A 10,862-nucleotide genomic window follows, 5' to 3' on the forward strand; every position below is an offset into this window, starting at 1 on the left:
TCCAAATAAAGTATTATATGGAACTCTGAGGCATATAAAACAGACAAAAGCAGAGCCAAGTAGAGGGTTAGGGGTATCAGAGACCTGACTTCTTGGAATGTGCTCATCTGTGTGGTAGCACTGATGCACCCTCCTGGGCTCCAGAGAACAGAAGGCGATCATCTCAAACCTATAGAGACACTGACTTCTTATCTTAGCATCTAAAGCCCCCATAATTTGGCTCCAACCTGCCTTTCCAATCTTTTCCCCTGTCACTACACCAACAACACATCCAAGTTCTAAACTCTTAGTGGTAGTTCATATCTTGCCACATGCTGTGATCTCTGTCTGAAAAATTCTTCTGCACAATACCACCAGAAGGATTGATTTTCCCAGCTCATCCAAGCAGAAACAGTCCTTTCCCTTCCCAGGGAATTTTACATATTCCCCCATAACAGCACTTAACACACTGCATTTTAATTGTGATCCACTTGAGTTAACCAATCTTATGGCCAGTCTTAGCATGCCATGACTATAAAAGAAATGGAATCCATTACCAAATGTCTTAAAGTATACTGCATATCTGATTGAGGTTTTCAAGAGACACTGAAGAAAGATCACAGAACACCAGCATCAAAGCTGCCCGTCTAGCCACTTTTTTCCCTTTTCTCTAATTCTATTTTTGCAGTATCTATTTAAATATCTCCCATATTTATCTTCAGAATATCTTCAAAATCTCTAGGATGCACGGGTTTCTTCTTCATTGCGTTATCCCCTCTTTCTAACATCCTCTTTTATTTCTTTCTTAGAGATAGTCCAAGCCCTTTTTGAAGATCAGTTTATCCCATTTAAATTACTTCAAATCCACCCATTACTCTCTCTGTTCAGCCCAATAAAGACCCAACATACTATGAATGCAAACAAAGGTTTCAGCTTAGAAGGTAGGGGAGGAGGAAAAGCTGTGAATATTCTTTAATATTATGCCGCCATTTTATGTGTCAGTCTGTATTCCACAAGACTGTATGCTTCTAGATCATGTTTTGGTTTTTGTTTCCATGTTGTTTAGTTTTTCGATATTGCCAACAGTTAGCATAATGCCTGAGACAAAATAGTTATTCAGTAAATACTGGTTGATTGAATAATTGAATGAAGGAATAAATGACTGACCGAATGAACGTAAAGCTCATATGGTACAGGAAATTCATGTAACCGCAAAAATACCTAATTTGTGACACGCTAAACCCACTAGCACCATGTTCTTAGAGAACTGTGCAACTAAGTTCTTTAGAAACTGAGTAATTTTTTTTGAGTCATTTAACCATAGTTTTCACTAAAAGATGCCACTGCTCATCTACTGAAACTCAAGAGAGACCAAGTTTCCCCATCTGTGGGGTGTCTGCACAAAGCCTCACATTGCCTCAGAACCTCTGCACAGACGTGTGCTTGCCAGTTTGCAGCCAAAAGGAAATCAGCCCTAGGAAAAATAGCTTCATTTTTCTACTTTTGTCTCTCTATGACATATACACAGGCCAGGTTCCTAATGCCCTGAAGTGCTCACCCTTGCCCTCTATAAGATCAAAGACTACCCCATTATGTATTATTTAATGTTGAGTTGATATAGCACTCTGCCCTTAACAAGGCACTTTCTGCTTTATCTTCCTAAGAAAGATATGAGACTAGAAAAGTGACCACATAGAGGATAAGAGGATAAGCTAGTAAAATAGTATTTCCTTTTACATAAGATTATAGAACTCATCATTCCAAAGTTAAACTAAATTCTGTTACCCATGAGAAGGTGGGTGGTTTGGATGAGAGTCCTTTTACCCACAAATTTCTGTCCCTTTTCTCCTTAATCCAGTCATGAAGGGAAAAGGTAGGCCCTAGATTTCTCTCACATTTAAATACCAAGAAGAGAGAAATGAGAATTTCAGGAATTAATGGTACCACCAATCTTTATATTTATTTTGGAATTTCTAGGTGAGAACTAGTCCTGCATTCAGGGTAAAGGAAATTTAAAAAAATAGTAGCATTCATGTTCCCTCTGAGGAGCATTTCTAACACAGTATATTCTTCACAGCTGCCTTCACGTCTTTGTTCCTCAAACTATAGATGAGGGGATTGAGCACAGGTGTCACAACTCCATAGAAGAGAGAGATGATTTTGTCTGGGACCTGTACTTTGTCTGCACCAGAAGAGTCTTTAGCCTTGGGTTTTGCATACACGAAGAGGATGGTTCCATAGAATATAATCACCACTGTTAGGTGGGCAGAGCAGGTGGAGAAGGCTTCGCACCTTCCCTCTGCAGAAGGAATCCTCAGGATGGTGCAGAGAATGAAAACATAGGAAACAAAAATGAAAAGTACTGGGACCACAAGAAAAATCATACTAGCAACAACCATGCTAAGAACATTTATGGAGATATCAGCACAGGCCAATTTTAAGACAGCCAAGATTTCACAAGTAAAATGATTAATGACATTATCCCCACAGAAAGGAAGCCGCATTACAAGAGAGGTTTGCAACACAAAATTGACACTCCTTGCAATCCAGGACCCAGCAGCCATGGGCACGTATGAAGCCTTGCTCATAATGATGGGGTATCTCAGAGAGTTACAAATGGCAACATAGCGGTCAAACGCCATCACGCTTAGAAGGACACACACTGTGGCCCCCATAGCAAAGGAGAGAAACATTTGCACTCCACATCCAGAGAAGGAAATACTTTTCTTCGAAGTTAAGAAGCTGCTGAGAAATAGGGGGATAGAAGAACTGGTGTAGCAAATGTCCAAGAATGATAAGTTACTGAGGAAAAAGTACATGGGGGTGTGCAGGCGGGAGTCATAGATACTTACAATGGTGATGACTCCATTTCCGAGCAGGATCACCAAGTACATGCACAGGACCAGCACAAAGTAAATGGCCTCGAGCTCTGGGTAGCCAGAAAGCCCCAAGAGGACAAATTCTGTCACAGAAGACTGATTGGTCTTTCCCATGTTAATATTTTCTTTCACCAAAAGGAATTCTGCAGTGGCCAGAATGCATGTGAATCTGTTACACAGATTTGTAAGAGTTTTGTGTTTGTAAGCATTGTTTGCATCCTTAAGTGGCTTCCCTTACGGGTAATATGAACCTATAGTTGGATACACAGACAGCATAAGAATGTGTTACAATCCTCTAAGCTAAGATCGGTTAGACTTTTAGACCTCACGAAGGAGGCTTTAGCTCCAGAAAAAATGCGTCCTTGTTAGAAAAGAGATCCAGAATACATACATCTAGGTTAGAACAATGTATCTCACTTACATTATGAATTTGAAATTATTTTGAATGCAATTTCACCACAACATTTTGACCAAACAATCCAGATCACAACTAATATGTTAGCCTTAACATAAATCACTGTTATTCAGTTACTAAAACAAAATGGTATATGTAAATCCTGCTTCAATGGTAATTTAACCTCAATTTTGGAAGAGTTTTGTGGCTAGAAAAACAACTGAAAAGATACATTTTTAGAAAAAGGACTTTTGGTTATTTCTAACTTGGGGGGAAATGTATACCTGCAATATCCTAAGAATATCAACTACAGGCATTAGTAATGTTTGTAAAAGAAAATATTTTTAGATAAAATTATTCTTCTTTGTCTTTTTCAGTACAAATTCAGATGTCTAGGTAACTCTGTTGTCCTGCCTGATACACATTACGAATGACAAGTTGATCTCAATAACTCTGGTGCACATGCTTCAATCTACAGTCAAACCATAAATAAACACACAAACGAAGAAATTAAGTGACAGGCAATTTGCTCTTTTACTTCCAGGTATGAGAAAATACGTATTCTCTTCTCCCTGCACAGAAATCAGCTTCTTCTGCTCTAACAGCTGCTCTGCTGATCTTCCTCTCACTGCATATTCAGAATATCCACAACAAAGAGGAACAGGTCATTCAAAATGTCTTAAGCAGTAGCAATACGTTATAATTATTTGTATCCCCACTTCACTGGAATATAGAGTATTTCTATATTAAAATGTCACACACAGAAGAAGTCCTACTTTTTTATGAGATTTCTAGTCTCATAAATTCCATCTCAATAAGTTCAGTCAGATAACTAAAAGAAGAACTATCTGCTTCTCAGTTTTCATTAATATCAAGTAGCTAAGTAGCTGGCATTGCTATTGTGAAAAACAAACAAATAAACAAACAATTAACCAGTGGCAAAATAGAACTGACTTCCAGTAAAGACGAAAGTTGGGGCTCTTTACAGTCATTTCACTAATAGGGGACACTTTAAAAGACCAGCCAATTGAGCACCAAAGCAACTTAAAGTCTGCTCCTTTGAGGATGTTTCTAATCCCACAAGTAATTTAAAATTCACAATGTGGATTGGATAGAATTTAGTAACTTTCTAGTACTTTTGAGATGAAGTCTCTTAGAAGGAATTAAAACAAAGTTACTAATACAATGTAATTAAAATGTAACTCACAAAACAGAAATAATTCTTCTGACTTTACACCGTCTAGGAAAAGCAAATTTAGCTGCTATGCAGGTAAAACAGTCAAGACATAAAAATTAGGATTGATTATATCTGATGGAGAGATGTGACAGTAATCTGTGACACAGGTCAAAATGATACTTTGTTCTTAATAAATTATCTGCTAATCATCTTTATTTTGACTTCTAAATCCTGGAGTCTCAGAGCCCATAAGCGTCATTCTAGTCTCACTGGCCTCTCTCAACACCAGAATCATAGGCACAGTCATTTTAATTTTGCTCACTCATGCCCTCTGTTCAAATACATGCACAATATCACAAACTTATCCAACCTGTCCTTCAGTCATGCCCACACTGGCATGACACAACACAGAGCAGATCACATCAACAATTTCCATGATGTTGGCAAACCACTCTACTTATGAACAGGAAAAAAATTCTGACTTGAAGTGGATGATTATTATGACACTTGCCATGACTATCTTTTGAAATCAGTATCAACCCTTGAAGAATTCAGTCATTTTATGTGGATGTTATGAAATACTCTTCCAGCATGGAAACAAGTGAAATCATTGTGTGTTGTGTTAAAAAGAAGGGAACAAAATTTGACAACAGCACTCTTTTTTGTCAGTGGGCAACGTTTTTAAAAAGTCATTGAGCAAAAGATGCAACACAATCCTGAACAATGGGAAAGCAACTTACGCCATCAAAGATGGTATTATATGCTTTGACCAATCAAATGTGGAGAGCAGTTCTCAGAGTTGTTAACTTTATGCAAGTACTTTTTCAGTATACTGACTCATAATGCAAATGTTGAGCATCTTTTCTCACTAATGAATGTTCAGTGGAAAAAGGAATTAAATAGTTCTGATGTGATCAGAGTGAAAGCCATATTACAATGCAAATGGAAGATAGACCATAACTGCAAGGAGTTTTATAAGCAAATTATGCAAAACAAAGAAATGTTAAGTAGAGCCAAATAATTATAGAAATATAATTAAAGAGGTATGTAGTATAGATACCTATAATTTTTTCCAGATAAACAAGTAATTTTCAGTACAAATATTTCCTACGCAATATTTTTCTTTTATCCCAGTGTACAGATGCAAGGCCAATTAGAAATACTTCAAATTTAACTGGGCATCTATTTTTCTTTGCTAACCTGGCAACCTTAACTTCCTGTGACCAGAACTCACATGGAATCCAGTCCAAGCCCAGGTTGCCCCACCCAGCATCACTGCTGGTCTGGCCATTCCCAGACATTGGAGGGAGTACAGGACCCAGGTGTCTGAGCAGTACTACTTGCAATAATTCTGTGAGACATACTATTTTCAGAACTTTCAATGAGGAACAGAAAGAGAATATTTGTGTATTTCCCTAAAGTACTCTGGTAGATACAGGATGATATAGCTGTTGTCTCAAATGTACTCAGCCACCACATAAATATCACCTACAGCTACAACATTCCATCCCTTTCCAGGCCAGATATGGTGAGAAGAAACAATTAAGATGAACTTATAGGAGCTCAGGATAAAGTACTGCTATTCAACATTTCCAAGCCCTAGTCTACCATCTCATCTTCTCCATTTCTGATTTCATTCAATTCAGTGTTTACTAATGGAGGCCTTCCTGTTCTGGGAACTACATCTGCTTCTTCTCTAGATCTCATAAATTACTTTACTCCCCCTGCCAGGTACTACAGCCCATTACAAGAATGGCAAGCCAATGCCTAGTCTTAATATCTGGGGTCAACTTCCCTAATGCCAACTGCCTGTCTATACTCCAAACAGAGCTTGCCCTGGATTCTGCCTTCACGTTGCTCTCCCTCATGCTGGGCCACACATCAATCCATGCTTTTCCCTTGAGGCACTGGCACATACTACTAAAGTTCCTTAACTCCCAGGTCCCTCTGTATCTCTTAGTTACAGAACATTCAAACGCCATCTTCTTGTCCCTTTATCAGGAGGCTGGTATACCTGGCCATTTCAGTCTGTCTAAAGAGAAAGTAACAATATAATTAAGTACCACACACTTAATCTGGCTCAGCCCTCTTCTGTCACCTAAAATAATTTACTCCATTCAAATATGGCTATATTTTATCTGAATTGTGAACAAAATTTTGATTTTGAGATAAGCCTAGAAAATTTCATTTCATCACCTTGAAGTTAGATAACAGTAATGTTTTCACACAGTTTTTTTTTTTGAATGAACACAGACCCTCATCTAGATCCTCAGGCTAAAGTTTATCAAAGTGTTAATATTAGCCATAGCACAGCTACGTCGTGATCAATATATTCACTCCTTTGATCATCAGAGTCTCTCTCACAGCCTCATTATCATTCTCTCTCTTGCTTGCAGTCTGTCTGTTTCTCTAATAAGTGGGTTCTGTACCTGGCAGGAAAGAATCTAGCAAGACAGAAGAGTGACAGATTGGAGGAATAATAAAAGGCAGCAAGTAAATACCAATTAGTCCATGATATAAGGAACAGAACAGGGACAGCAAATTGGGATCACTTAACTAGAATTTAAATGGCATATCTCCTAAGCCAAGCAGTGGAAGGATCAGAGTTGTGATTTAAAACAAAACAAAATTGCAGATCAATAAATGTGGTTGAGATGGCAAGAGAGGGAGGCATGGGAAAAATAACAGGTCAATCTAACAACTCAGTTTAAAGATAGGTCTCAATATGAAGGCTGTTTCTTTCTTATACTTTATTAATCTAATTAATCATTCAATAATCAACATATTATGAAAGTAATTTAATATATTTCCAGTTTCTGGAGAGAGAAAACTAGCACAATCTTCTGACTTCTTCCCCATTCAAATGTGGAAATGCCTTGGAAACAAGATTAAAAGTGTATTAATCTGAAGAATAGAATGAAACTGGAAGAAACCCAAGGAAACAGAATGTAGCCACTGACAAGATATACATTGAGGGAGTAGTTATGAGTCAAATTCTTCCTTCTCTACTGCACTGCCATGGGGAAATTATGCTTGACCCTCCTCTAACCTTCTCAAACTAAGGTAGATAAGGTAACATCAGAGTGGTCCAGAACTAAGAAGTGAAGAGTGCACAACTCACTACAAGTGAACACAGAGCAGCCTACCCAGAGTTCCCTCCTTCTGCCTTACCTCACTACAAAAGCTGGGATATTTTTATCAATGAAGAAAAGGACTTCAAAAAGAACAGCATCCAGCAAGAGATGAAGAAAGGTACCCTAAGAGTCAGGGTTTTCAGGTGAAAATATATTTGCACATACCCGAAGTGTAGTACAATGCGCTCTCTGCCTTGGGGAGCCCCAAATGTTGAACTTATCTGAGTATCACGTTAAGGCCTGGACTTTTGCCTTTTCTTCATAAGGTACACACTACTGACCAAAGTACCTCAGGGGAAAATGAATTCCATAGAGAAGAATAATGTGATAAATGGTGAATGCAACCATTATAAAAGAAAGATAACAGGGGGCCGGCCCGGTGGCGCAAGAGGTTGGGTGCGCGCGCTCTGCTGCAGCGGCCCGGGGTTCGCTGGTTCGGATCCAAGGCACCACTTGGCAAGCCATGCTGTGGTGGCATTCCATATAAAGAGGAGGAAGATGGGCACGGATGTTAGCCCAGGGCTAGTCCTCCGCAGATGTTAGCACAGGGCTGATCTCCTCACAAAAAAAAAAAAAAAAAGAAAGATAATAAAATGAGCAACTAGAGAACACATGAGGCAGAATTCATGGAAAAGAGAGAGCAAAAATTTTGAATGAGCAAAGTAAATATCCTTAAAGAGTTAAGAAGGAATACTGGTGGCATAAAGCAGGAATAAGCAGTTACAAAAAAGAATCACATGGCAATACTGGGTACGGAACATATAACAGTTGAAACAAGGAACTCAGTAAATGGGATGTATAGCAGAATGAATACTATAACCATATGATGGGTCCTAAAATAGCTTTAAATACTTTCAGACAATTTAAGTCATTCACAGAATGTTTTTTGACTATATAGAATTAAGCTAGAAACATTTTTAAAAGGAAAATATAACCTAAAAAAAATCCAAATATTAGGAACTTACATAACGCACTTCTAATAATATACAGCATGAGGATGAAATCACACCAAAAAATAAAACTATTTTGAACTGAATGATAATGAAGATACCAATAAAAATTTATGGAATCCAGCAAAAAAGTGATTAAAAAAATTTGTAGCCCAAAATACTTACATTATAAAATGATCTTAGATTCTATCTCAAAATTGAAAAAGGAATAGAAAATCAAACCAACACGTTGAAAGTAATATGTTGACCCCTCCATTCTGCTGTTGAGCCCACTCATTGAATTTTTTATTTCCATTAAATATCCTTTTGGTTCTTATTTATATTGTCTATATCTTTCCTCAGACTTTCTATTTATCTGCTTAGGCCTTCTATTTTTTCATTTGTTTCAAGTGTGTGCATAATTGCTCACTAAAGTGTTTTGTAATGGCTGTTTAAATTCCTTGTCAAACAATTCCAACATCTGTTCATCTTGTTGTTGCATCTGGAGAATGTCTTTTATCATTCAAACTGAGATACCTGATTCTTTGTGTGACGAGTGATATTCATTCGTATCCTGGATGCTTGGGGTACTATGAGCATCTGGATCTTATTCAAATCTTCTATTTTAGCAGGCCGCCTCTAAAACCATGGCCTTTAGGAAAAAGAGTCACTGCCTCATTCACGCCAGATGGGGTGGAAGTCTAGGCTCCTCACATGGCCTTCACGACACAGTGGGGGTGGTAGGATTCATTATCACAGGGCTGTGGTGAAAACCCTGATTTCCTACTAATCCTCCTCTGAAACCCTGTCTGTCTGGAGGGAAAGGGCACCTGTAACAGCTGGAAGAGGGTGGAAGTCTAAGTTCTCCACTTGATATTTGCTGAAGGGCAGGGGTTTGGGGGGCTGCAGTATTTTTCTTTGGTGTTTGGCTGCAACTGGGCAATTATTGCCAAAATGTTTTCTGTCTAGCTAAGCCACTCCTTTCCTGGTCCTTTGGCTAAAGAGAGTAAGATTTTCCTCGTGCTTTTTTGTTGTTGTTCTCATTGGTGTTTCCAAGTAGTAGGCTTACCTAGCACTCAGTCTGGGATATATAGAAGGCAAAAAGAAAACCCAGGAAGCCCACTGCCTTGTGATTCCTTGGGTCCCAAAGTCCCTAGCTGTAAAATTATTGTTCTTTGTTTTTAACCTTATGGAATAAGTTTCATTTTGCCTCGTCTTCTGTTTATGTAATTAGCTACTTGAAAGCAAGAATTTTGCCTTTTTCATCTCTGTATGAGATTTGTTTGACATAAAAATTTAGCGAAAGATCTTTCATGTAATTGGATCTCAAATAGCAATAAAATTAAAGAAATAGAACAAATGTCTAGAATGTTATTAAAGTACTGTTGGCCATTTCTTTTTTCAAATTATTCATACCATCTCTTGCTTCACAGTTTATTTATTACAAATGATCTTGGGTCTCCATGTTAGAGTCACATCTCTCTTACTAACATATATACCCTAGACGTGGTGGGGTAATACAAATGTGAATGGAATTAAAATAATAAGATCTACAGCTGTCACAGCCAGGTCAGAGGGCCAGTTGACAGGATAAGTAGAGTTAAAGCAAGCAGTTGGGAAGCAATGGCACTAGTGCGTAGGCCATTCCCTTGAGGCTGGGCATCCACAGCTTTGGTTATCCCATCCTTACGTCTTCCCACCCACCAAGGAAAAATGTGCTATCTTACACTGACTTTTCCATTCTATAAAAAGGGCATCTTAAGAAGGCATAATGATAGGAATGGACCTTTACTCATTAGGAATAGGAAATGATGAGAATCTCTGATCCCAGTCTTTCACCATTGTTATCACTTGCAAAAGTCAAAGATAAGTGGAAAATTAGTTGTGGAAAATTAGTTTCACCCTCCATTTACTTTTTGTTCTCTGTTTCCCATTTACAAATATTTTTACATCAGTTAAAATTGCCTAAAAAAATGACACAGGACAATGCAAAATATTTAATCATTTTAAAAGTTAGAAAGTCAGAAAAGCACTATGCCCTCAAGTTTGTATATATATAGTATATGCATATGAAGATATTAAAATGTTAATAGTTACTATAACTGAAATTATGGATGAATTTAATTTCTTCATTTGGAATTTTCCAAATTTCCCAGATTTTCTGCAATAAATGTGTATTATTTATTTAATCAAGAAATTTTTAATTTATTAAAAAATAAATTATTGTTTAATAAGTTAAATATAATTAGATCTTTGAGACAATATCCCTAAAGCTTGAAGAACTACTACTACCTTCCACACAGTTTAAAGATACTATTTAAATCACTTCTGGGATTACAGAGGCCCTTAGAAGAAAGCAAAAAAGGATTT

The 10,862-nt window shown here is 37.6% G+C and overlaps 1 protein-coding gene across 1 annotated transcript; it reads right to left on the reverse strand.

Moving 5' to 3' along the window:
- Window positions 1-2,033: 2,033 nt before the first annotated feature.
- LOC131393189 (olfactory receptor 13C7-like) lies at window positions 2,034-2,984 on the reverse strand. Its single transcript, XM_058523694.1, has one exon. It carries the CDS (start codon window positions 2,970-2,972, stop codon window positions 2,034-2,036), a length of 939 nt encoding a protein of 312 aa, XP_058379677.1. The 5' UTR covers window positions 2,973-2,984.
- Between the last annotated feature and the right edge of the window lie 7,878 nt (window positions 2,985-10,862).

This window comes from Diceros bicornis, chromosome 28, assembly GCF_020826845.1.
Source record: "Diceros bicornis minor isolate mBicDic1 chromosome 28, mDicBic1.mat.cur, whole genome shotgun sequence".
In the NCBI taxonomy this organism is placed as follows: Eukaryota; Metazoa; Chordata; class Mammalia; order Perissodactyla; family Rhinocerotidae; genus Diceros; species Diceros bicornis.